The sequence below is a fragment of the Buteo buteo genome, chromosome 5, assembly GCF_964188355.1.
Source record: "Buteo buteo chromosome 5, bButBut1.hap1.1, whole genome shotgun sequence".
Classification (NCBI taxonomy): Eukaryota; Metazoa; Chordata; class Aves; order Accipitriformes; family Accipitridae; genus Buteo; species Buteo buteo.
Genome location: NC_134175.1, coordinates 16,040,150 through 16,067,584, shown reverse-complemented (window position 1 = coordinate 16,067,584; position 27,435 = coordinate 16,040,150). Strand labels below are relative to the sequence as shown.

Below are 27,435 nucleotides of genomic sequence, written 5' to 3'. Positions count from 1 at the left end.
GTTGGCGCGGCTTCGAAACTTCCGCGCGGTGCGGACCGGGCCGGCAGGAGGCGGGGGGAGAGGCGGCAGCAGAAGCCCTGTTGCTGCGGGGCCGGCGGGAGGAGCAGCCCCGCGCCCCTTGCCGGGCGCTGGAAGTTTTGCGGGAGAGGCGGGGCGGCGCCGCCTCCGCGCCACCAGCCCGCCCTCCCCTGTCACCGCCTGCCGGCGCGGCTCTCGGTGCTGGGAGCTGTCCACAGAGGGAGGTGCTGAAGGCAGGGAGGAAGCAGAGGGACGCGGACATCTTCGCTCCCCTAATTTCCTCCCTGCCTTCTGCAGCCATTTTGCACCGGCAAAGCTGAAGGGAGGTGAGGGAGGGAGCGGGCTGCAGAGGATGAAGGGAGGAGGGTAAAGAGTTACGGAGAGCAAAGTGGCAGCCGTGGGGGATCCCAACTGGTATGTCTGCTAAGGCTGGCTCACAGCAGCTGCTGTCATCGGCATCATGGTGAAAAGGAAAAGCTCAGAGGGCCAGGAGCAGGAGAGCGGCCGTGGCATCCCTCTGCCCATCCAGACCTTCCTGTGGAGGCAAACCAGGTGAGAGCAGCAAGCCCTGGCAACTTGGGATACAGCTGCAACAGGGCATTGGAAGTGGGGGGTGGGGGCAGGCAGGCCAGCTGCTGCCCAGTGGCAGGGAGGAAGCGGTTACTGTAGCTGCAACATGAAGGCGTGAAACAAGCTGTTTTCTTTGCTCTCAATATACAGCAATCTGTGTGTATCGGGGATGGGGGAAGGACTGGAGGCATCTTAACCTAGTGGCAGTCCCGGGCAGCTTCTTGATATGTATACATCCATGTGTATCTGTGTCTGTGCACCTTTCCCCTCCTCCTGGTCCTGTTTCCCCCCCATGCCTCCACCCCCACTTTTAAGAGGGCTCCTGGAGCTCTGGTACCAGAAGCGGCATCCCTCAGTGCTGCACTGGACTTGCAGCTTTGCTTGTATCTGTATTTGCATCTGTTCTGGAAGTATAATCTATGCTTTGAGAGGTCAGCATGCAAACAGATATGTCAAAGTCTCACCTTACTTCATTGGATTGGAGAGAAATGATGTGTGAGGGGCAGGCTGAATGTATGGCTGGGGCTTTGTTCCTTGTGAATCCTGTCTGTCTCCTGTCTTACCAGAATTCTAAACTGAAAACATTGTGGGGGCTGCGGGGGGAGGTTGAAAGGTTGTGGCTCTAATTTAAGGCCTCGGTGACAAAATCCCTTTATTTCACAGTTTCAGTGTCCTCCAAAAAAAAAAAAATACTGTAATAAGGTGACCTGATTAATTTTTTAAATATTTAACTCTGATCACATTCTGGAGGGGAATGACAGCAGAGGGTGGGTGTTCTCTACCTACAGGGTACAGGCCTGCATTTCGTCATAAGCCTTCCACATCAGCATTTGTAGAGCAAAATACTTAATACAAAACTGGCAAATGGATCTCTGGCTTAAAATAGAGGCAAGGCAAAGTAATATTTAACCCATTTTAAACAGAATATATTGAAAATCTTTCACTGAGGTAAAATGGCTGAAAACTGTCTGATGGAAGAGTTTATCCATGGGGAACAGGACTGTTCTTGAGGGTGGATTAACTACTTCTTGGCATATCAGTGTGGGTACTTTTGTCTTTTAGAAAAGGTGACAGCATTTTGTCAGATGTCATCAACAGGTATCTGAACGTTGTTTTGGCCTTATGTCTTCCTTTACATTAAGTTTCTCAGCCTTTTGCCAACCTTCTGACATGAGAAGAATCCTAAAAATAGCTAAGCAAAATCCACACTTGACGTACTGGGTCTCTAATGCTTTTTCTCCCTTCCTTCAGTGCATTTTTAAGACCTAAACTGGGGAAACAATATGAAGCTTCGTGTGTGGTATGTACATGTTTCTCTTTTTCAACTCTTATTACTAACTAACTTTTCATGCAACTCGACCTGACCATGGTGGCTGATCAGCAAGCTTCTCAGCTTACTCCAGAAATGGATTTAGTCCATTCAGCTTAATTTTGTACTTTCATCACATGAAGGATTTGAAACCTTTTCCCATCTAGATAATTTGGATATCATGTGCATCTCTGGACACAACAAAAATATACTGATTTGCATATTAGTAATTGAACTAATTAGTAATTAAATAAAGTAAATAATGGTATGGGCAGACTGAGCTATGACAGTCTGGGTCTAAACTTGCAGTTCATCACGTGTGTATGTGCTTTCAGATGAGATTGATGTAATTTCAATTTGCGATTACTGGAGTTTTTTCAGACTTCAAATATCAGACATCTAAATGTTACTAACAGGCTCTAAATAATACTTTTACCATTGTGCAAAATGAAAATACCTCCTCTACTGGAAAATGGAGGGAGCATGTCTTAGCGGCATAATTAAAGAGAGGTTATTATGCAGATACTAATAACTCTTATTTCTAACTGTATTTCTAATGAAACCTCAATCTACTGTATAAAGGGAGTAAAAAAGGAAGGCATGCAGCAAGTTCAAATAAGATGGGTATCTAAGGAATTTCAGAATTCTTTGAATTGTTGCTGATCTTTGGATGACTTAAAGTACATTAAGCAGTTGCAGCCAAACTTGACAGACTGGAAAAACTTGGTCTGGACATGTATCTTAATAGTTTAAAGTACTTGGGTCTCTCTGCAGTGATTTTCTGACTTCCTTCTCACAAGATATTAAGCTGGAGAAGCCCTAGCTGCTGCTGACTAGTTTTTTTCTAAGAAATCCATAAATTTTTCAGGGTTATTGTTAGATACCAACAGAGGACTGCTGGCTTAGTGTGTTGGTGAGTAAAATGTATAGCAATTCTGGCACATGGAGCAAAAGCATCATCACTGGTTTATACCATTGACAGTTCCTGGTTGTTCAGAGGTTAGAAAAAGCAGCTTGTTGCCGTATGTCCTTTACCACGAGTCTCAGTAGTGTGCAGGAGCCATACCTTGAAGCAGCTATAATCTGAGTCTGTGGCCTCACCTGTGAGCTCGTGTCTGTTACTGTTGGGTAGAGGGACAGAGCTTCCTTCTCTGTGCATTCTCCATGATGTACCTATCTGTCTGTGACTTTCTTGTGCTTCATACTGTGCTGTTGGCATCAGGTCTTTCTCTATTTCCCCCAGGCTGATTCTAAAGCACCTTTCTTCTATAAGCACATGTCAGAATTTACTAAGTGGGGAAAAAAAAAAATAAAACAACCAAACCCCCCAAAACCCTCAACCAACAGAACCAAAACCAACCCCCCACCCCCCTCAAACCCCAAAGAAACTGCAAGACAACATAAATCATCACATGCTTCAGCCAAGGGAAAGGGAGCTCTGGAAAAATGCATTTCATGAAGATCCAATCCATTTCCTTGGATGAAGGAGAACTTGATTCTTCTCCAATTCTTAACATAATCACTAAAGTATGGTAGAAAGCTTTCAAAGGTGGGGCTTAGTTTTGAGCAATTGATGGGATATAGCCTGAGCTGCTGCATCTGCCACCTTCTTTTGCTCATCAGTTTCCTATCCCTGCCAATGCGCAGGAATGTCTGCCCTTCCATATTATCCAGTGGAGTAGCAGAGTGCTGCGTGCATGGGTGAAACAAGGTTTCTGGAACTTGGCAGGTAGTTGGTTTGCCTTCTGAAACATCAAGCTGATTATCTAACACCACTGAATTGACTAGAGTGCCTAAAAATGCTGTGCACCTGTTACATGACCTGTCCTTTTAAAATTCTATAGCCAGAGTTGCTCTAGGCATGTCTATAGGCTGTTAACTGTCTGACAATGCACGTGATACAACATTGTGCAGTATCCTATTATTATTCTTGTCTCTAAACTTGCTGCAGTAGAATTTGCTGCATATTGTGCATTGAGGAGGCAGATGCTAGAGGCCTAGATTCAGTGAGTACAGCATCTGGTCTGCAAAAGCAGATTGCATTGTTTCTTTGAGCTTTGCTTTATACCATAATACTTGAGGAAAAACCTGGCCCTTTCATAGCCTTCTTTTCCTTACCTTAACAATCACACTGACTTCAATTGGTCTGTGAAAAATAGCCTTTAATCTGAAGATAAATACCCACCCCCCACATTGTCCTAGACTGTCTAAATGCTGTTATGCCTCAGTATGGATTTAACGTTATTCCTTCTCCCCATTCTGTAGTTCTTCTGCCCTGCCACAATGTCATTCCTAATGTGCATGAGTCAAAGCTGTAAATGACCTCACAGGAATATATGTGAGTGCTGTACAAAGCTGATGCATTTTTGGGGGTGAGGGTGAGGGACTCAAGGATATGTTTTAAATTCTTTTATCCTGGTTTGCACTGGGCATGGAAGAACCCAAATGTTTTCTGGAGGATCCTGCAAATTCAAAGTTTACCTCTTTTCTGCTTTTTTTAATTTGTTTTTGCAAATGTAGTAGTATGCTTTGTTGTTATGAATGATTAAAGGATAGATATGGAACAAAGTTTAAAAGGAGGCCACCTTTATTTTATCTGGCCAGTGGACATGGTGGCAGAAAACACAGTTTCTGAACATGGGAATTTTCTGTAAATAAAGTGCTTGGCATCTGTGTTTCATTGCTTGTCAATTTTTGTACTATTACTATGTTTAGTAAACAATGGAGCCTTACCATCCCTTGTGCTATGAACTCCTAGATTAGTGTTTGAGATCTTTCGAGGAACTCTTCCCTACTCAGAGGACCTTCCCCAGACTGACAATACTGTCTGTCTGCATTTCAAGTTCTTTCCAGTCAGTCTGACATGACTTTAGCAATGGTCTCTGCTTTCTACCATGATGCAGCCAGAGCTTTGTAAGAACAGGGTGGTAAGGTTCCCTCCAAGGACAGAAGTCTAGTTCAGGAAGCATTAATAGTTTCTCTGTGTCTCTGTCGGGGTCCTTCTGTACATACACTAGGCTAAGCACTGGGCACTACTCTCCTAGCTTACTGAGGGGGGTTTGTTGTTTTTTTTTTTCTTTTCTTTTCAAGTGAGATCTTCTAGGGCTACTTCCCTGGAGGAGACCTGCAGCTCATCTGGCACTCCTGAGAGGGTGGAACAGGGGGTTGCTGAGCTTTCCAAGGTCCTGGCTCTCTAGTGGGGGCTGGGGGCCTGGCTGAGCCCTTGCTGCCTTGTGCAGTTCACTGCAGGTACGGCTCCCCTGGGCCTAGAGCAGGGGAAGTTCATGCAGCTTGAGCAAAGCTGTATAGGAAACCATGGCAAAGCCCAGCCAGAATCTGCTCTGTCCTGTACTGCTTGTCCAGGCTTCTTCAGGCAGCTACCTGTTACAGTTCCAGCAGCAAAGTGACACACAGGCTGACCCTGGTCACAAGGTATTTGACAGCCCCTTTGATTTTTGGTGGAGACGAAGATAAAAGGAGAACAACAGCAGTGGGAAGGCAGCCAGACAGGACTGACTGCCACTCCCTGTGAAAACAGATGGTGTCACCATGCTAAAAGGCAAAAATGCTCGTATAAGTGGCCCTGAGGGAGCTGAACACACACACACACACAGAGCACTGCTGAAAGGGGCTGCCCTTTCTGCAACCAAGGCACAACACTGACTTCCCTCACTACCACCTTGGCAGATGTTCTTTATCCTCCTTTGGCATGTGGGGTGTTGGAAGCACAGACAAGCCTGCTCTAAGTAGGTAACTGTCTTCTTAGCTGAGCAGCAGGCCTGAGGCTGCAGCTCCAAGACATACCCATAGCATGACAATATCTCGCTTCTGACTGACTTACAGGGAACTTACGTCAGACATTCTCGTTCAGCCTTCTCACCTAAGCATGTAACTCCTCTCAGCTGTAGCAGCAGTTGCTTAGTTCATGTGGGGTGAAAATTAGGTCTTTCGTATTAATGTCTGTATATTCTCTGCAGCAGTTCCTGAAAGTTAAGAGTAGAGCCATGGCAGAACAAAAGGGAGGCTCTAGAGGAGCAAATGCTAACCCAGGGCCTTGCATCTTGAATGTCTGGTGTAGGCAGAAGCTGCTGTGAGTTGGACCTTTATGGAGAACTCCAGGCAAATTCCATGAGAACACTTGTCAAAAGAACTGCATGTTCTTGTTGGGCTGCTTGTGACTGTTGGGGATTGATGCCAACTAGGTCCTGTGCTGACAGTACATGCAGAGTGGCAATTGTGTACCAGCCAGTGCCTGTAGCACACAGGGACGCTCAAGTGGTTTCCATACAGTAGCCTTTCTGTTAGAAGCATTGTTATGTTGCCAGAAAAATGCTGTCTCAGGTGCTTGTGATCACATATGCTGTTCTGGAAGCTACTCTTTCATTGTGGTACAGAAATATATTTAGCTTTTGGCTCAGACCAGGAACGAACAGAGGAATCTGGTGGCTAACCATGTAGGAAAAGCTTCATGTAGCTCAGAAACCCAAAATGTTGAGGTGAATCCGAGCCTAATTTAAAGAAGTAATTACAGACTCCTTGGCTTCCTCTTGAGTTTCTGAAGTATGCAGAATGTTGGCCAGAGCTTCCAGAAGGCAGTTGTTGGGGGACTTTCTCCCTGATGCCATTGAAGTACCTGTGAATGAGAGCTTGAATGGAAAGCTAGAGATCAACAATGTGTCTTCCTTCATGCTTCAGAATAGTGTTGCTGCTCACAGTGATTTTATTTTTTTTTCTCTCCCTTTGGTCTGTAAATGGAATAGCTTTGTGACTGTACTGAAGTGTGAGCTTATGCTTTGAATTTTCTACCGGAGGTGCGAAGATAATTTGTTTCAATAAGCCTAGGTGAGCACTGGTGCTTGGCAGGCCTTTCAGTGAGTTAATTCAGCTCACTAACCTGGTAGAAACTACTTACCTCGATGCTGAGCTTCCTTTTGGCTTATGTAGAGGCTTGACTTGGCTGAATGAAGGCTTCAGTGAGCCCCAGAGCTGATGCATGAGTAGGGGTGGGCGTGTGTGGCTGGAGCAACAAATAAGGAGTGGCACCCTGTCCCCTTTTGACAAAAATAAATAAAATCTCGTGTTTTTCACTGGCTCTTTCAGACTTTATGTTGTTTGTAACCGTGCATTAACCCTGCATCTCTTGTCTTGCTTCTGGGGTTACTTTGCTGCTTTACTCTCCCCTTTTGTTAGGTAACCTTGTCTGAGATAGTTGTTCTAGACCTCTCTTGTCTTTATACTAATGTGCTCTCGACTGCTACTGTGGTTTGATGACTTCATAGCTCCTGAATGGAACAGAATACTCAGACCTTACAATGAGTACTTCGCTACCCCGCCTGCCAAGGCTTTCCAAGCACCTGCCACCTCTTCGTGTTCCCCCCATTCCTGAACAGATAGGAATGAATGGCAGGAGATCATTTCCCTTTGTAGACAACGTGGTCTCCAGCAGATTGCTGTAAGAGTGATTTGAGGCATCCTTTCCCTGGTAGACATGTTATCCCATCTTGGTGCTAAGAAATACACATTGCTGACAACCTAATCCATGGCACATTATTTTTGACTAATCCCCATTTTTGTCCACATAACTAATGGTTTCCAGTTTCAGCCGTTGCTCCATAAAGAAAGTCTGTTGAGTTTTCTGACTAGAATCTGGGGTTTCTAGTAGGTGGACACTGTGACTAAGCACACTCAGTTCTGAATATCCCCAAATACATCTGTGTAAATCATACAGTCCATCACCCCTTCTATTTGTCTATGTCTGGTCCTATTGGGGAGTTTCTGTCTTAGGATGTAGGTACAGATAGAAGTGCATTTCTCTGCCTCCATGCTGGCCAGAGTGAAGCTGTTATGGCGATGCTGTAAAACCATGATAGTGCAGCACTATGCTTGCACTAGGCCATCCTGCCTCATGATAGAGGAGCTCTTGTCTGTCCACACCAGCGCATGTGGCCATGACCTTAGAGAACAAATGTGCACGGCTGCTGGGGTATGCAGAAGAGTGCATGTTACCACTGGTTAGCATGCCACACCTGAGAGTGGCTGGTCATTTAGGAGAGCTAGGTTATGACTGCTGCCCTTTTTGGTTTTGTAATTAAGTCTATTTGTATTACCCCCCCAATTTTACAGGAAAAATTGGTATGACTAGTATTGAAGGATAAGCTTTATGACTCTGGAGTAAGGGCATTTGAAGGATCCATTAGGTCATGAATGCCAACAGTTACTTGTTTGCCCAGAGCTTGATAAAATTGGTGAAACATCTTGTAAGCAAATAGGTAGCCAGGAGATTAAGCTGGTATATGGCAGCGACATGCATTATCAATAACGTATTTCTTTGCTTAGGAACGTCAGTGAAGGAATGTAACTGCTTTTGTGACCTATAATGAGATCTTTGTGCCTGGTTGGAGGAGCAACTTAGTGAAATGGTTTGAACAACTAGCAATAACGAACTTCCTTAGGGATTTCAAAGGCAGATAGTCTTATTTTGTGTTGCTTGAGGTGGAAATAATGAACTTGCTGCAGCCATCAGCTCTTTTAAATGTTCACAAAACCACTACATTGTGACTCAACAAAAAATTGTGTACACTGTTTATTTTTGTGGCACGGTGTGAAAACATTTCCTAAGGCCCATATACCTTTAATGGGTTGCCCTTTTATGTTACACTAAACTGAAGGAGTGTGTGTGTGTGTGAGAAGAATATCCAGCGCTCAGCTCCACAAATACAAGCTTCAAGACAATCTGTGTCTTTCAGGAAAAATATTATAAGGTGTGCTTTAGTTGTATAATGAAAAATTACAGATTACAGGTTTTTAAAAGAGAATGTTCTATGTACTAGAAGGTATGTGCAAAAATAGATATACAGTGTCTTTTTTTCTTTGTTCTTACTTTTAGTCTTTTGAAAGAGTTTTAGTAGAAAACAAGTTGCATGGCCTTTCTCCAGCTCTCTCTGAAGCCATCCAGAGCATTTCTCGCTGGGAACTTGTCCAAGCTGCGCTCCCGCATGTGCTGCACTGCACCGCAACATTACTCTCCAACCGAAACAAGCTAGGTTAGTGCTTGTGTGAGTTTGTTTCTCCATTACTGAAGTTATCGGTCAAAATATGACAGATTGATGTTCAGGGTGCCAACAAACTCTAAATCCTTGAATCCCGGTTAGTTCATTCTGTGGATTGCCTTTCTTGAGCTGTTCTCATTTATAGCAGGGTAACCTGTGAGAGCTTCCCCAGTGAAGTTAATGGTCTGACGAGCTGAAGAGTCAAAGCAGTTCAATTATATTTTGCTAGTTATTTTCCAGAGATAATGAAACTAGCTTTAGCAAAAACCTTACCACCCAGCAGGCATGGGTTCCTTGGAGGGATACATATTTCTTTCAAGGCATGCTGCAGTGGCCAATTGCAGCAGGTACTTTTAATATCTTCAGTTCTTTTTTCTTTTTTTCTTATTTTCATTCAGGCCAATGCTTGTGATTCTCAGCAGATAAGTCAATCAGATAATATGGATAGAGCTGGGTCCAAATCTAACTTACTTTACTAGTCTTTTACTGATTTCAGCGGTGATTTCAGCAGTAATTTGCTTCATGAGACATGCTGGTAGGGAACATTTAACAGGACACAGCTTGAGCACCTCGCAGTGCTCACTTGCATTTTGTCTTATTCAGTAGAGTCAAACAGACAAGACTGTTGAACTGACATCTTTTAGGACCGTTCTGTGTCCATGCATTCAGTTGCCCTGCAACTGACATTTTGGGGACTGAACTGCAAATGCTGTGAAGTAAATGGAGACTTGTGAATTAGGAGGTTTCAAACATAATGAAACAGAATGCTGATACTTTTAATGGTAGAATTTTAATTTTCAAATACTTATCAGGAAGTTGGATGCCCAGTTTGCTGTGTGGCTCTGAAAGTCTCAACAGTACCGTTAATGGAAACCCCATGAGATACTGTGATGCATTTTTCTATCCAGGACATCAGGATAAGCTTGGAGTAGCTGAAACAAAGCTTCTTCACACTCTTCACTGGATGCTGCTGGAGGCCCCTCAGGACTGCAGCAGTGACCGATTTGGAGGAGACAGAGGCTCTAGTTGGGGAGGGAGCGGTAGCGCCTTTATCCACCAGGCTGAAAACCAAGGATCACCAGGACATCCCCAGCCCAGCACCACGAATGATGAGGAGGAGAATAACACAAGGAAGTTCTTCCAGAACTCAATGGCCACAGTGGAGCTCTTTGTGTTTCTCTTTGCTCCCCTTGTCCACAGGATTAAAGTAAGTGGAACACTGATGGGATACTTATGTGGAGACAGCTCTGAGCAGGAAAAGAATGATTCTGCCTTTGTGATTGTTATTTAATTCAGCCTACAGTGCACACTGGGTGACCACTGGAAATGTTTTAACAAGCTAGCAGAATACCACTGCTATCAGGAAGAAATACTTCCAATGACATGAACAACCACCAAAGTATCAGGCAGACACAAAGGCAAATAAATCTCAAGTGAGCCATTTTCAGCCCTTGGGAATATCAAAGATCTGTGGCCCTTGTGAAGTTTTGGGACCCTGGAAACTGCAGAAAGGATTGTGAGCTTTAACTTGCTCCAGTGATTCTCAACCATTGCTCAGAAGGGCCTTGCTAGCTTTTCAAGGATTCCATCGTGGGGCTGCCACTGGGATTTGTTGTTCTCATTACTAATCATCCTGATGCTAATTACCAGGAATGCGTGATAGTGGTATAAGCATGGCAGTGGCAAAGGCAATTGAGCATTCCTTTGTTCTGAAGTTGGAAGCAGGCTTCCTGTCTGCCTGGTCTTTCTGTTGTTTTTATGCTGAGTGCATAAGCTTTGCAGAGTGGTGTGATGAGGAGGCATTTTCTGCATACTCTGACTCCTGCCTCTTGTCTTTAGTCCCTCTGGAGGGCTGCTGTTTCCAGCTAGGCCTCAGAAGAGAAACTGGTTCTGGAGAGTAGATGCTTGGAAAAGTTCTATAAAGTCATGAAGCATTGGAGGCTGTTACCTGTTCTAATCCTGCCTTGTATGCTGCAACAATTGAAGAAGATAAGAAAGCACAGGAGATAAAGGATAATCTTTTGGTTAAGGCAGGTGAAAGCAGGTCTAGAGTGCTAGATTCTTTCCCTACTTCTGCTACTGAGTTCCTGTACAGAATTGCTCCATTTATTTAGCCCGATTTTTTCATACTTGTTTACTAGTTCCACATTTTCTCTCTAAGCGACTGGGACATGACAGGAAGAAATGCTGAATTCTTCCAAGCACTACACACACAAATGTGGGCTGCTCTTTGAATAAATGAAATGAAACTGGAGGTAGACCCTGGCTATTACTGATTAGGTTTCCAATTTCTTTATATTAATATTCCTGGGATGTCATTTCCCATTTACAAGATGGGTTAATAACAATATCTCAGGTTTACCTTGAAAATCTCTGAGATTTTTGCGATACTGTGGTGATGGACATTGAAAAGCCCATGAGAACATGCGTGTTTCTGTCATCAAAGCAAAGCTCAAAGAAGGTGAGATAAACAAGGCATGTAACTGGCTCACCAAGTTGGCATTGTCACCTCTGTGTTTCACAGAGGTGGAGGTCTCAGGGGAAGAATACTATCTGATCAGATAACTAAAATAATGTATTTGCTCAGGGAAGATAATACATGTTTGCACAGGCGGACCTAGATGGTAGAATCCCAAACTTCTGAGAGGATTTATGTATTTAGCAATATGTTTTTAAATGAGGCTTTTGGGGGGAGAGGGGGATGCATGTAATCCTGTAACGTAACAACTGTAGATGAAAGTGTTGGCACATCACCAAAAGCTAGCAGTGCAAAGTAAAAATGCAACACGTTACTGCTACCACTTCCAAAAGCCTTGCAAGGTGCTCCTTAGTAAAAATAGTAATTAAAACCAAGCTTAGTTTATAACAAGGCTTGTGAGTTCATAATGAAGAGACAGCACTAACAAAGAGTAGAGAACAAAGAGTAGGGAAGAGAAGGGCTGGAGAGCTACAAGCAGTCAACTCCTGCCATTCCTTTAGCTCTGTCTGCATCATCAATTTGCCACTGAGGCATGTGGAGCTATATGTCAGCAGGAGATGGTGGTGCAGCTATAATTATGCTGCCAAAACTGCTATTACCCTGTTTGTTTGCCTTATGGGGATAGCTGGACTATACCAACATCAGTGTCTCCTAATGTAGATCTGACCTTAGGTCGAGTAAGTGCATACTTGCACCTTGATCCTGCTAAGATTTACTCATGTACTAATTTACATGATTTCAGCTACTTGCATTTGTAAAACAATGATGGCACAAGTGTAAGTAGTGCCAATGTCTCTGTATTGACATAGCTCAGGTACTAACAGTGCTAATAACAACATTACTGTATACTGCTATTTCATAGTAATTTGTTACATTTCCTGTTTCCTCAATTTCTAAGTAACGTTTTAATATTTAGTATTCTTATTCTTTTGGGGCAAGAAGTTCAAATCTCGGAGTCTAAATCCTAAGGTTGAGATTGAATATTAAATATGAAGTAGTTATATATGGTCAGAAGGGATGCTTTCTGACACAGGAATGGCCTTTTCTTTTACAGCTTAATGTGCCGGAAAAAAAAGGATTCATTAACTAGTATAGAAATTTCATTTAGAAAAAGCTTCTTGTATATTTTTGTATTGAGATTTCCCTATTATTTTTTAACAGCCATTTTTGAAATTTACTAATATCTGCTGAGTAGTGTCATTGGCCCTTGAGTTAGCATATACTGACCACAGAACTGCACATGGTATCACTCATTTCTTTTAAGATCTGTGCATCAGAGAAATTGCAATCCTTTTAGACTGGAAACCACATTCTTCTGTGTGAGCTGGTGTGATACAACCTCTGTTTGTCTTTCTAGGAGTCTGACCTGACATTTCGGTTGGCTAGTGGCCTTGTTATTTGGCAGCCTATGTGGGAACACAGGCAGCCCGAAGTTTCTGCCTTCAACGCCCTTGTAAAACCAGTCAGGAACATCGTTACAGGTCTGTGACTTTGCTGTGATAATGTAGCTCCTGAGGGCTGGGAAACCTTTCCTTTGTTTGCCTGATGCTGCCTTATGGTCTATAGCCGTCATATTTGAAGGAATATGTTAATCCTTCTAGTCAGGATCTAGTCAAACCTTTGAGAGTAGTTTTAAGGTTGTTTCCCCTCAGAGTCAACCTACATTTGCATAATAATTAAATAGGAGATGAGAGAGAAATCACAAATAGGAAATGAGAAACTCTACTGAAGAGTTATAATTTCCTGTCAGCCTCATATCTCTGTTTCACCATGTCTTCCTTAGTTGCTAAGAAGGGCAAAGGCAGTATGTAGTAGCAGCCTGACATGGATGGCGAAGGATTTCCCAGACTGGCACTGGACAAAAATTAACAGTGAAGAGCACACAGTTGGCAGTGTAGGTTCTCCTCCTACCTAAAATTTGAATTTCACCATGTTATGAAATTAAACAAAGTAGTTTCAAGAGGCTCCAAAGAAGGCTTAGGTTGTAAATTCTCTTTTGCATACTGGAAGGGGTTGCTTCTCCTTTGTACTTCAGCCGTAATGAGGCTGGAGTTGGGTGCTTAGGCTTCTAAGTCTTTGTGTCTGGCCTAGTTCTAAAAAAACTTTTTTACTTTTATGTTTTTAGACAATAGTTTTGCGTAATTCCTACCAGGTGGTGAATTGAAAGTGTGCTGGGTATATTGCTGTAGCATTGCTTGCTTGTTCTCAAAAGCATGGAACTGTAATTTTCACAGTAGTGAAAATGTAGTTCGCTAAATCAGATTTTTCTGATGACAAGTCATTTTGGATGACATATTTTGTTCTCAAGGCTTTGTAGGCCTCTGGGACAGTCCAGAATTGAAAAGATTCAAGCCTTTCAAATGATTTAAAACCATCTTTGACCTCTAGTTCTTCCTTCCTCTGCTTCAACTTCTGGAATTAAAAAATAGGATTTCAGCCCTGGAACTAACAAAAGGAATTAGTCCTAAGTTTTCTTTCACTGTTGGAATTTTTTCCATAGGTCTGGACTGTGGTTAGAAAATCCCTAAAGAATAACTTCAGAATAAAGTCTGAAGTGGAAATACTCTGTTATGTTTTGAAAACGTTTTCAGCAGAATGGAAGTAGAAATTGGAATGAGATTCTTTATATCATGGAATATTCTGCTATCTTAGCATTGTTGTCTCAAATTGCGACAAAAAAGTTAAATTTACTTAAATTTTTACAACAAATTAAAAAAAAATTCTACTGAAGAAGCTTTGCAATGTTTTGTTTGGAGTCAGTCTGATACTAAGTCACATCTGAATAGCTTGCGATGTGACAGGATTTCAAGAATTGTCATCCTAGTCTTTGTGATACCCTTGTTCTTCTACAGTATTGCTGATCAAACTTTCTGTGTGACATTTGTGTGTTTCCTGTGATGAATGCATTTGTCAAATTGGAAATCACAATACATTCTGAGAGATGTAACCTAAAAAAGGAGCTGAATATATGTGAAAATTGGAGAAGGAAGAGCTCCAAAATAAAAGGCACTAGTATGCACAGGAAAACACAGTTTGATGCCAAATGGATTTTGGATAAAATTTATATTCAGATTTATTTTTAACGAAATAGAGATTTTCAGTAGACAATGTTGTTGACAACACAACTGAAAGAATTGTGCAAAAATTAAAACAATCCTTTTTTTCTTTTTCTGACTGTGGCTAATGCCTAGGAAGCCTGCAGCAGAGAGATGCTGCTTTGGGTTTGGTTTTGTTTTCTGGTTTATCCTTTCAGTGGTACATTTTGATATTAGATGTGATTCCTGAAATGTCCTCCTCTGACTTCTTTTCTCAGCTAAGAGAAGTTCTCCCACCAACAATCAGAGTGCGACTTGTGAATCCCCTAATCTGGACAGTGGACATACTGAGGTAAATTCTGTGCTAAGGTTAGACAAGCTTGAATAAGGAACTGAGGGAGGTGGGAAATTAATATTGAAACACCACTTGCAGTTACCACCCTAAAGTATTCTGTCTCCAGAAATTACAGTTCTTCACAGTTCTTCTGAAGGTCCCAACCTTGTCTGCAGTGGAACCAAAGGGTATTGAGTATAGTTGTCAGGATCTCCTTGACCTTATCCTATCTTACAGGATGGAAGCCTGAATGTATTTTCTTGGGCAAGAGCCCTGCCTTACCCTTTGCCTGCACAACACTTAGTACTGAGAACGCCCAGGCTTGATCAGTTTCACCATGGTATTATGGTATAAATAACAGTCATGTCTAAGCACAAATTGCAGTAAAAAAAACTAATATGGGAGAGAGAAGTATGTTTATACCTATTTCCTTTTATTAAACTATCCAAAGGGACTACAGGTGGTCTGTGAGACAACCCAGCCAGATTCTGTACCTCCAAAGACCACTATCTCAGCCTGTCATCGTGGAAATTCCTTGGATGGAAGTGTATCCTCCCAAACCTCTCAGGAGAGGGGTACCACACATCCCAGGTACAAAACCCTTCAGCAGAAAGTTAGGCTGGTGTGATTCAACGGTAGAGGTCACAGAAGTCCTTTATCTTGAATCTGGTGTTGTCCATACCGCCAGGGGTGCTGGATGTTTATCTCAAACTCTTAATTCAACAAATCTCAGTTCTGGGTGATGAACAAGTTGTTAACACTTGATACTCAACGCCACTTTCATTGGAGAAGTCTCTAGCTGGCCTGTTGGGACAGTTTCTTTGGTCTCTTAATAACCTCCTTAGCTGGATTCAGCCTGAGGCAACTGGTATCTTTTCTGGCTTCCTTCTGATCAAATTTTCTTTCCCTTTAGCAAAGGATTTTTGCAAGCCTCTCTCCATTGCTTTCATTATGACTTATCTGCATCCTGCTGCTTAGCTTGCTTTAGAGTACTGGCTCAAAGGAACAGACTAACAAAGAAGCACAGCCACGCAAATATTCTCCCAGCTTGCACTGTGGGACTCAGGTTGTGATTTTCCAGCATGGCACTGATAAATTAACTTCTTTTAATCTGGATTTGGGCAGGTAAAGATAGAACCAGAATTTCAGTAGTGCTGGACACTTGGTAGTGCCATAAGTAAATGAAGCTGATGAGTATTTTCAGGAGGTGGAAAGGGAGGGAAGCCTAGCTATATTTTTAGGTCTCTGTGGATTTAGGAGTGTCACTCAAACTCCTCCTGAAAATTTTGGTCCTGTTGCTTATCTCTTTTGGGAAATGTCATATCCAAAACACTGCAGTGTTTTAAGAAATTGCTTCATTACAGTGACAGAAGAAATGTGGGATGGAGTGGGTTTCTGGGTGTAATCTAGGAATGGCTCTGATTTCTCAAGAAAGGGTTTGGTGCACCCTTTCACTGGTGGAAAGGGCAAAGCTATTCTCTAAGACTCTGATCCTATCAGGAGGCTTCTCTTCGGATTTTGTATCAAGCCTGCTGTCAGTTTTGGGTCTTTATTTAGTTTGAATTAATGTGAGCCAGTGAAACTGAAGTTGGGGACAGAACTGCCTTTCTATGTGTGAACACTACTGCTCAGAGAGCACAGCTGTAAAAAAAAAAGCAGCTTTTTAAGAAGACAGAATCAGGTGACCAATTTGACAAGCTGGGTCTGGTGGTTGCTATGGGGATGCAGCTTCAGACAGGCTTTGAAGAGAGCATCATTATGCCTCCTCATTTGCAGGACTCATTGATCAGTTAAAACTGTACAGGGAGCTTTGGTTGCCAAGCAACAGACAACTGGGGAACAAATGTTGTTTACTCTACTTAGCAACAGCCACAGTATTCCTTTGTCCTTGGCCCGGGCTTGAAAGAAGGCTGCCTTTCCACTCTCCCTGCAGTCACAGGCAACCAAGAGCTGGTTATACAAACACTAGATTTCCTTCTAAAGAAGGACAGAGTTTAATTTCTGGTTCCTCAGACAATTCTTGAGCAAATGACTTGTTCCTCTGATCCTGGCTAATTATCCCTGCTCCACTCAGTGAAATTCTCCATTTACAGATTATGCAGTTTAACACTGTACCAAATAAAGGCACAGCCCTTTATCCAGCTGCTGCCTTGAACACACTGCCTGGGAAGCAGACTTTGCACCGAGGACTTTAGTGACAAATATTTCATAAGGAGAACGTGCCTTGCTCCAGGCTGTGTTGCGCCTCAGGTTTGCCTATGCTGCACATGGGGGAGCATGAAGGACTGGTTAGACTCAAATATTGATCTGGGTCCTGCAAAGTGACCAGGGAGCAATGCATCATCCTTTACAATTGCTACTGAGGTCATGGGCTTTATTTCCTTTGCTGGGATGCTTTGAGTATCCCAGCTATCCTTATGGTTTTTTACAGGCTGCATCAATGTGACACAATCTTGACTGTGACAAAAACAACCTTCACATCAGGTTTATGGGAGAAACTTTATAGCAAATTTCCATTTATCATTGTTTTCCCCTTATCATTGTTTTCCCCTTCCTAAATCAGTTTTTCAGGTTTTTATAACAGCTTGTTTTAAAGTCATCAAACATAACATTTTTACCTTGAATACAGCACTAGGGGAGAAGCTTTGAACCTATAGATTGCATATAGTGACATATGCTGACACAGATGGGCTGGTCTGCAGTCGCCAACTGCCTTCAACATTGGCCTGTGGGGCTGGCAGCAAACCATCTCCTGCAGATTTGAGGTCTGGATGCACGCATTGCTCCAAGCCCAGCCTTGCCACCTGCCCCCCAATTCCAAGTGTGTAATATGGAGCAGGGTTCATGTGATTCCAAGTGGTGCCAACGTTCACTGCACACTTCCTTCTCCTTGGTCAGTCCTATATCTGCCTTGGATGCACAGGGCAGCTTTGTGGTACTGGGCAGTGATCCAGCAAAGCACTTTAAGCATGCACTGCACTTTAAGCACTTAGAGGTTCCACTGGCCAGTATTGATGCTTGTTTCCTAATGCTTTGCTGGACCATGGCCTTGGACATCTCTGTTTGGAATGTGGTGGTACCCAGCTAGAGATGGGGGTGTCCTGCCAATGCTGTTTGCATGTTGCTTAGCAGAGTTGATAATATAAATGGCTTTTAAAAAAACAATAAATACCTGATGTGCTTGTGATGATTCCCAAATGCCTGAGAATACAATTCATGGAAGTGCTGTTGATTTTTATAGAATCCAAAATCACAGAAGTACTCAGTTCACAGAGGTGTGTTACTAACACACTGAGTGAAAACATTCAAATTGTGTACTTCAGCAGACAAAAAAATTGGACAGATCTCCAGAATTCCTGCCTCATGCCCAGCGTTTCACACCTTCTTTTGCCATGTGATTCTCATTGTTCCAACTCCCTTTCACTGCTTCTTTTCTGACAGATTGTCTCCTAACAGCTAGTGACTGTACAGAGGGTAGATCCGGCTGGTTATACTCTGCTGGGAGAGAAGTGGTATAAAAAAAAAAAAAAAAAAAGTCGGGGCATTTTGTTGCAATAAGATTGGCTCTGAAAACAGATATGATCCCTTTGAAACCTGAAATCTCTAGTGTCTCATTTCTGAGGCTTACTACAGACGTCATGCTTTTGCGTGCACTAACTTCTACAATACTTAGAAAATTCTGTACTAAAACCCATCAGGAAATAACACCACCTAAAAGACAGGCAAATATAATGAAGGCTAAAAATGGTCCTTTTCTCTAGCACACCTTGGCAAAGAGTGTCCGTAACAGTAACTTTTGCTTATATGAGAATCAATTTACTTGGCTTAAAGGGTTAACTGACTTAGCTGCTCTGCCTGCTCCTTCTTAAGTAAGGCCTAAGGTGTACAAATGTAAACCATTCCTAAATATATATTACTGGTTTCTGAACAGCAGATGCTCAAGGGTTGTCTGTTTCCAGCTGAACAAATTATTCAGTTAGTACAGGTGCTGGAGGCTTATCTTCAGACCACAGTTTAAGAAAGCAACCCTGTCCAAGAAAACACTTAACAGAGCATGTGCTTGAGTCCTCTAGGGACCTGAAAGCTAAATATCCACTTATGTGTCTTCAGTAATGCTTTCCTCAGTCAGGGCCTTAGTCCCAAAGGGTCAGTGTCAAATCTCCCTGCAAGCTCAAGCAGGCACAGCTGTGTGCACATCCTGGTGGTTTCTGCAGATGGCAGGAGAATGAGAATGGCTTACAGCTCTTGACAAGTGGCTAAATTTTAGGCCTGTTAGTAGAGCTCTTGGGTCTTTGGGGTGGACCAGCATGTATGCTAGGACAGAACTGGTTTCCGGCTATCGAAGAAAACTTTGTGGTATCAAGAGTGACCCCTTAAGAACAGTTGAACATGCAAACCTGACAGATGATCATTGAGTGGTTCTTTATTCAGAAAGCTGAGTATCTAAGAAAAGCTAAGGAGCCTGATGACTAAGATTTCTACTCCTACTTTTTGGAACAGGGTGTCCTTGGTGATCCCACCGTGCCAGAAGTCTCGCTATGCCACATACTTTGATGTGGCAGTGCTGCGCTGCCTGCTGCAGCCACATTGGTCCGAGGAGGGCACACAGTGGTCACTAATGTACTACCTGCAGAGGCTGAGGCATATGCTACAGGAAAAGCCGGAGAAACCACCTGAGCCAGAGATCACTCCTTTGCCAAGACCTCGCAGCAGCTCCATGGTGGCTGCTGCACCCTCTCTGGTGAATACCCACAAAACTCAGGTAAGCAGTTGCCATCAATAAGAAAATAGCAACTATTGTGGTGATGATGGGAAGTGATGGCTGTTCAACTACTGAAAAGCACAGCTTTGGTGTTAGTTAAACTGCCCGCAGGTCAGATATGTGGATTGATTCAGAAAGAGACTCTGAGAACGATGAGGGTTTTGGAGGCAGAATCTGATGCAGAGAGTCAGAGCTGGTGACTGCTGAAAGCTTGAGGGTTGATTTAGGATAATTAATCTAGGGTGAACTGTGATAACATTAGTTTTTAATGTGAGACTATACTAATGTAGTTGTCAGAAGACATCAGACTGCCTTTGCATTACAGTGTAATGCTCAGGACTCACTGAGCTTCTTTGGTGTAGCCACTCAAAAGAGAGAAAAGGAATTGCACTTGGTACAGCACCGTACACTCCAGGCAAACACTTGGGATAAAATATTGGAGCAGACTTTGCAAACACTAGCAGCAAGCAAGAGCCCTTCATATTGTTACCTCTTCTGCTGTTGTTCTTATTGCATAGCTTTTACCCTTATAATTGCCAACAAAACTTTAGTAGACAAACTGTCCTAATAGGTGTCAAGACTTGCTCCCTGTTTTGCTGGAAGAGGAACCCCAGACTCCTGACCTTGGTGCAGTAAAGCTCTTTTTGTTAGAGCTTAAATGTTTTTTCTTTTGGGTAGCTCACTGTTGTTCCAGGGATAAAAAAGGGATGCTGCTGCAGTTTCAGTAAATCTCCTTGTGGATTTGTGCTACTTTTAGGTTGTGCGCTCTTTTCCTGTCATGTGGCCTTTTAACAGCAAATTCTGATTTACTGAGTTAATGGAACTGCCTAACAAAATTTAATATAGATTCTATTTTTGCAATCCAATTGTATGACACAACTCAAGTAAAAGGCTCTATCTTCTGTTAATGTTGCTGTCAAATCTTTTTTGAGTCAGAACTCTCAGAATATTTAGTGTTTTTTCTTAAAATTCTTGCTTTCAGTATTGCAGAGGTCTGGCAGTTTTTGACCTGTCATTTTATAAGGGAGAAGGGTGAAATGTCTTTTTTCCTGTATGGACTAGATGCTCACAAGCCAGAAGACAAGCATAAACAATGTAAATGTTAGTACTGTTATTTTTAAATCTCAGGATTTTGTAGCCATTCTTATGATTTTTATGAGGGCTGATGGTTACTTGTGGTTTTAAGGGCTCAGGAGCAGCAGTATTGTTTAAACTGTATTATACTTTAGTGTCATTTCTATAAAATGTTGCCTGTTTCATCCCTGTAAAAGCTTGACATATCTTCATAAAGGCCAGGTGATATGAATTACTATTCAGTCTTAATCCACCTTTGCGTAGGGATTTTATAGTATTGCTGTGCATGTACAGAAAATCCTCCTTAATATTATCTCCTGGAGGGAGAATTGGAAGATAGTGCTGTTGATGTGGTTCACTGTTTCCATGCATATACTGTCCCTTTGCTCTTGCTCAAAACAACCCAGTTATTTTGCACGTTAGCAATTTTAGCTACTAGTGCAACAGGGAATGCAGTCAGTGGTTCTCAGCACAGTGGCAGCATAAATGGGGTTGCATTCCATAGGCACTGTTTGCACTAGTATTGTGCTTCTCTATATACTGTGAAACACTTCCCTCCTTTCACACGCTTGGCTATTTCTTGCTTTTCCTGGCTGTTTCTCTTGCAGAAGATTCCTTTACTCAGTTGCTCTTCACTAATATTTTTCTGTTAAATCTATTTGGCAATTCCACTGGGTACTTTCTTGCTGTTAATGTGAGGACTCTGTCCAGGGCATTCTTCCCTCCAGGGCTAGGTTTGATTGCTTTTAGTAACCTCTGTGTCAGTCCTGTGTATTTTTACTGTACTTCATCAAATTGGAATCCTGTTTAAAAAAGTTTCCAATTTGTTACGCAGAACAGCTGTGATGGAGGAGGTGAAACGGTCTTCCACACAGCAAAAGTTTCAACTCATGCCCCCCCTCTTTACAACTCTAATGACTGAAATCTGTGCAGCGAACAGACACCTAGGCTCTGTTTCATCCCAGCCAACTGTAGGAACTTAACTGCTGTTCTTAATTTCAGAGTCTCATCTCTCAAGGCTTTCTGCTAGTCAGAGGAGAGAATGCCACCTCCAGAGGGCTAAGATTTGTCATTTCTTTCTATCAACACAAGGGGTTGTATGCTGAGACTTCACAAGCTCATCAGACACAGGGATATGCTTAAAGCCTGCTTTTTCAGTATAGATCTTAAATTCCTAACATGTTGTTGTCATTTCTGCTCAAAGGTTTATCAATAACTTCTCAAAAATATTGGCACTCTGTGTTTCAGCAGGATAAATTTAAAGTGGCAGGCAAAAACTGATTAAAGACAAAAACAGCTGCCTGCAAATCACATCAGGGACCAGTAGATTTTTTTTGTGATAAATCTACATTCTTTCTATTGTTCTGCAGTTTTGTCAGGGTAACTTCCTGGATCTCCCTAAGCCTCAGCAAAACTCTCGCACTTCCTGGTTTCTGTGTGCCTGAAATTACATTTCAAATATAAGCTTGGGCTAAAGTAGTTGGGATTGAGAGAACATGAGAAAAATCCTCCATGTATTGCCTAGTAAACTGAACAGCAAGGTAGAAAAAGATTCAGTGCAGCATGCCAGCACTCCTTGTTGCATAGGAAAAGAGATGGAGTGTGAATAAAATGAATACTACCTTCCTGTAGAAAGTTACTTTAGTCTAAACATATTTCAGACCTGGCAACATGTGATAACGGAAACCTGTGTTGCACCTGTATGCAGTGAATTCAGTATGAGAGCAGGTCTAGGCAATGAAGCCTTCAGAGGCTTACAAGCCCCTACAGTCTTGCACTAACATTGCAGGGGCAAAGAGACAAAGCTTAAATTAAGCATATGACCAATGCAGCTGTAGTGCTTGCTGCAATGCTAATATAAAGCCAAGAGTCTCAAGTGTAATGTCTTGAGAGTTGAGAGAAGTACTAACAAGCTGGTAGCCATACAGTCATGCAGAAGGAGGGCAATAGAAAACAGAAACAACAAAATCTGGAGTAGCAGCCCCCAAACTATTTTGCTTTCTTATCCATCTTATGCACATCATAATTACCACATAGTCTGCTGCACAGAATAGCCATATTTTTAATCAGTCTTCAACAGGAGAGCTAGCTTGATTCATTGAAATACATCATATACCACACTGTAGATTTAAGGTGATTCTGTAATTTGCTTTTCTAGTGTTGTTTGCTTGATACCTACCCTAAGCAGATTTCAGTAAACTGGGATTGTCTTTCTGTTGGTTTGTATGGCTTGTATCACAGTAGGCCCCAATCCTTACTCTGTCCTTTTGGTGACTGTAAGCCACCTAATAAAACACTGATTTAGTAACTAATGGACAAAGATAATGAATCTGAAATAAATTCATACAATGTTTTCCAGCCAGAAGAGGCCAGAGAGCTGTAAAAGCTTAAGAACCAAGCCATATGGAGTACTTGCTGGCCTTGCTGTTGAGAGCACCTGGAGTTGAATCCTGATTTGCTGTCTGTTGGATTTTACATATGGCTCCTCCCCTGAATCTTTAGTACTATATGCAAAATGGTTTAAAAGCATACCTTGACTGAAAACAACAGTGAAAAGGAATCTTTCTGTTGTGTGTCTCCTTCATTCTTTTGTTGATAAGGTTAATAGGAAGGATTCAAATGTAGTCTTTGATTAGTCTGAAAAGTCTCTGAATAATGTGTGGTCCCCAGTAGCCTAGTACTGCAAACACTGTAACTGGTGCTTAAGACTTCGGCTGCAAAGACTGTCACTGGCTTCTGCTGGACCTTCATATGCATAAAACTGCACACTTGTGTATTGCAGTGCTGGCTATCTTTCCAATATGCAGTCTGGCTAGGCAGAGTCTAAACCTCCTATACCATAGGAGTCACTTCATCTATTATTGGCATATGGCTATCTCTGGATTGAAAGCAAAAAGATATTTTAACATGACCCAGCTGTTTAGCAGAACCTTTCTGATGGGGGAGCAAGGTAAAAGAGCATCTCCAGTGGAAACAAGCTGATATTTAGGCAGAAGAAAATTATCCTCAGGGAATGTGGTCAGGTCAGCTGCGCAAACATCTCATGAAAAGTGGCATCAGATCTTTAATGAGAACGGATGGCCAGGAGCTGAGCTTATGCCACCTTTTGTAGCAAAGCCTTTCTTTACAGTAGGCAGCTGTAATGCGTTTTGCTCAGTGCAGAAGGGGAGTAAAGTGCCCTCTACTGAAATTAGAGTAAATTAGTCTCAAGGTTTTCACTGTCGTGGGACATTCTGTGCTATACCTCTAGGGGCTTTCACAAATATGAACTGTGATGAGAACTATGATGGACAGATCTTGGAGCACTGTTATTACAAGTGAAGGATGCTTACTGATGTAGAAGTATTAGGTTTCTTTAGTGAGTAAATAAATTTTTTACAAATCAAGTCTCTTGAAAGGGCAGTGCTGCTTATTGCAGTTCAGTTCCAAAATACATGTTTGAAGGCATATGTTATTAAGGGCATATTCTCTTAGATTGTAAATAAAACACTTCAAAAAGGGTAGCCGTTGTGATTGCTCATAAATGTAAACCAAGGTCTCAAGAAGATTGTCAGCTACCCAGAGTCATACCTGGGATCAGAATCAGAGCAGAGCATGGTCTTCCATGCCACTAGACCACACTGACAGCAATGCCTGAGGCTTTCTGTGGTAGTGCAATGTGCTGTACTTTTTTCTGTGGTGACAGAAATATTAGATAAGGTCAAAAATTCTAGGAGTTTCTAAATTTTGTTTGTTTGTTCATTTTTTTTCTTTAAATATGTGAATAGTGTTTCATGTAATGAATTGAAGGTCCTTTTCCTCTACCGTGCTCCTATGACAGCTCTTGGAAGTAGCTCTTTTTTTAAAGCTGATTATCCTCTATTTCTCCTTGTGCTTAATGTCGTCTTTTGGGAGCTGCAGGATCTTACAATGAAATGTAATGAGGAAGAAAAATCACTAAGCACAGAGGCATTTTCCAAGGTTTCACTGACCAACTTGCGTAGACCAGCAGTTCCAGATCTTTCCACAGACCTGGGGATGAACATCTTCAAAAAGGTGAGTGGAAGAAAATTGTACTTTAATTTACCTATGATTCAGCACCTCGATGTCCTGCTAAGTAGCAACTGAAGATCTGCTAGGACTATATATTCATGCCATGTGTGAGATTGACATCTCTTTTCATTGGAAGTGATTCTGTGTGTTATTACGTAGGTTTTTATAGGCACATTCCAAACACAATATTGAAATATTTATTCAAATAACTGTCCTGCTAAAAATGCATGACGGGAGGGTACTCAAACAGTGCTGATTTTTAAGTGCTGGTGCTCACTGTAGTTCAGCTAATTCAGTGAATTCTTCCTGAAATACTGTGTTCAGCTCTGGGGCCCCCAAGATAAGAAGGACTTGGACCTGCTCAAGCAGGCCCAGAGGAGGGCCACAAAGATGATCGGGGGCTGGAGCACCTCTCCTATGAGGACAGGCTGAAAGAGTTGAGGTTGTTCAGCCTGGAGAAGAGAAGGCTCCAGGGAGACCTTATTAAAGCACCCTTCCAGTACTTAAAGGGCACCTACAGGAAAGATGGGGAAGGACTCTTTAACAGGGAATGCAGCGATAGGGCAAGGGGTAACAGTTTTAAACTGAAAGAGGGTAGATTTAGATTAGATATTAGGAAGAAGTTCTTCACTGTGAGGGTAGTGAGGCACTGGCACAGGTTGCCCAGAGAGGTTGTGGACGCCCCATCCCTGGAAGAGTTCAAGGCCAGGCTGGATGGGGCTTTGAGCAACCTGGTCTAGTGGAAGGTGTCCCTGCCCATGGCAGGGGGATTGGAACTAGATGATCTTTAATGTCCCTTCCAACCCAAACCATTCTATGATTCCAATGTTTTTACCTCATGGAGCTCTGGGTTTGCAACCATCGAAGATACTTAGAGTTTTGTGGATTCTATGAATCTAGCTCGTGGTCTGAGGATGTCCTAAAATTATACAAGGGCATCCATCCCAGCCTAGGGCAAGACTGTGTTCCTTTAAATACTCATATGGTTGCAGAGTGCAGATAGTTGTTATCAGGGTAAATGGCCAAGATAAAAAGCTCAGAGTGGAAGGTTATACTTGGGCCACACATCTGTGCTTTTTCCCTCAAATGGTAGTTTGCCATGCCTCAGAGCCTCTACCTGCTCTTGTATCTGCTCCTCTACCTTCTGCAGTTTAAGAGCCGCAAAGAGGACAGGGAGCGTGAGCGCAAAGGGTCAATTCCTTTCCACCATACTGGGAAGAAGCGGCAGCGAAGGATGGGGGTGCCCTTCCTCCTCCATGAGGACCATTTGGATGTCTCACCCACTCGCAGCACTTTCTCCTTCGGCAGTTTCTCTGGAATTGGAGAGGACCGGCGTGGCATTGAGAGAGGAGGATGGCAAACCACCATATTAGGTAAGATGTTGTTATCTCTGCCCCAGGTTCCATGTCATTCCTGTCCTGAACATTCAGAGAACAAAAGAAGCTCTTTATTTCTTCATCCATCCTATTCCACCTTATGTCCTTGGCTCTGCAGCATTACACACTTGTCTGTAGACGTGGCAACTGCTGACAGCAGACCTTGAATGACTTACGCTTTAGTTCACTTTTTTCTCTGAAAACTGCAATCTTTATTGGAACAATAGCTACTGTAGCAACCTGTAGTGATGTCTGTACCACTTTCCCTGAGTGGTAGCAAGCATTGCACAACTGCAGCTTAAAATAGATTCAGGGAATGGTTGCATCCTCTTCTTTTAAAGAGAAGTCTCTGGAAGGGCAGCAATATGGTCATTAGGAGTATGGCAGAAAATATTCAGTCTTCCTCAAGGGAATGTTGGATACAAAATAAATAGGGTATTGTCTCAGATAGTGAGGCTTACACTGTCTTGATATGGCAAAGATACAGTGTTTAAATCTAAATGTTGGCTCCTTCAAGCTTCCAAGTTCACTGAAGAGTGGGCATTGTTTCTGTTTCACAGACTTACTCTTAATGTCATAGATTTTCATCCTGGCACCCTCTCTTAGAGATGATAGGCAGCAAAATGATTGCCTAATGCCATGCCAGAGCCTTCTCATTTTCACCAACTTAGGTAGCGTCATTTTGGTAAGCTCTTCATTGTAAACAGGTCCATCTTTGGGACACAGGGCAATGAGCTTAGCCAGGTGAATTCTTGAAGATTTGTAAGCATTCTACAGATTTTTACAAGAATAACAAACTTAGTATACAAATTCTCCTTTCCATATCTTCAGTAGCTCAAGAAGTTTGTTAAATTTTGATCTCAGGGGCTCCAGATTCTTGTCCTGGCTTAACCTCCAGTTCTTTCTTTCTGATATCTCAGTGAAATCATGTATTTCAGATCCAATGGTCAACAGATCCTGCCTACTTCAGAGATAGTCCCCCTCTTTCAGTAGGTTCTTTTGATTTGTATTTTATTGTGTTCCTGAAGAGCTTCCTTTGCTTTAGCACTCCCCATGCTAACACACCTATTTCTTTTGGACAAGGGGAGAAGAAACCAAGTTCCTATAACCTGCCCCAAAGGGTGGAGTCTTTCAGTACTGACCAACCTTATTTTCCTGAAGCTGCTGGTGGGCGACAATGTGGGTGTCAGCTAAAACAGTATGCGCCGAGGGGAAGAGCCTTGCAGAGAGTTTGTACGTTCAGTCTTTATGTCAGTGAACCCCCACGAGATATCCCACTTGCTTGGTTCTGCTTCACAGGGTCCTGGAAGGCCTTGACTTTTGCTGACTCCAATCCTTCAATTTCTAACCTCAGCTACTGTCTCTTGCCTCCAAGCACCTCTTGGATGAGTAAACTA

At 42.5% G+C, this 27,435-nt stretch overlaps 1 protein-coding gene across 3 annotated transcripts in view; it reads left to right on the top strand.

Annotated features, from left to right (window-relative positions):
- The first annotated feature begins 478 nt into the window (after nucleotides 1–478).
- UNC80 (unc-80 homolog, NALCN channel complex subunit) overlaps nucleotides 479–27,435 on the top strand; it is a 130,406-nt gene continuing 103,449 nt past the window's right edge. For all 3 annotated transcript variants that reach the window (XM_075027939.1, XM_075027937.1, XM_075027938.1), the window contains exons 1-10: nucleotides 479–570; nucleotides 1,840–1,888; nucleotides 8,784–8,940; nucleotides 9,855–10,153; nucleotides 12,783–12,906; nucleotides 14,739–14,812; nucleotides 15,246–15,385; nucleotides 19,295–19,556; nucleotides 24,531–24,665; nucleotides 25,813–26,035. In XM_075027939.1, coding sequence (XP_074884040.1) covers nucleotides 479–570; nucleotides 1,840–1,888; nucleotides 8,784–8,940; nucleotides 9,855–10,153; nucleotides 12,783–12,906; nucleotides 14,739–14,812; nucleotides 15,246–15,385; nucleotides 19,295–19,556; nucleotides 24,531–24,665; nucleotides 25,813–26,035 — 1,555 coding nt within the window. The remainder of the gene's footprint in view (nucleotides 571–1,839; nucleotides 1,889–8,783; nucleotides 8,941–9,854; nucleotides 10,154–12,782; nucleotides 12,907–14,738; nucleotides 14,813–15,245; nucleotides 15,386–19,294; nucleotides 19,557–24,530; nucleotides 24,666–25,812; nucleotides 26,036–27,435) is intronic.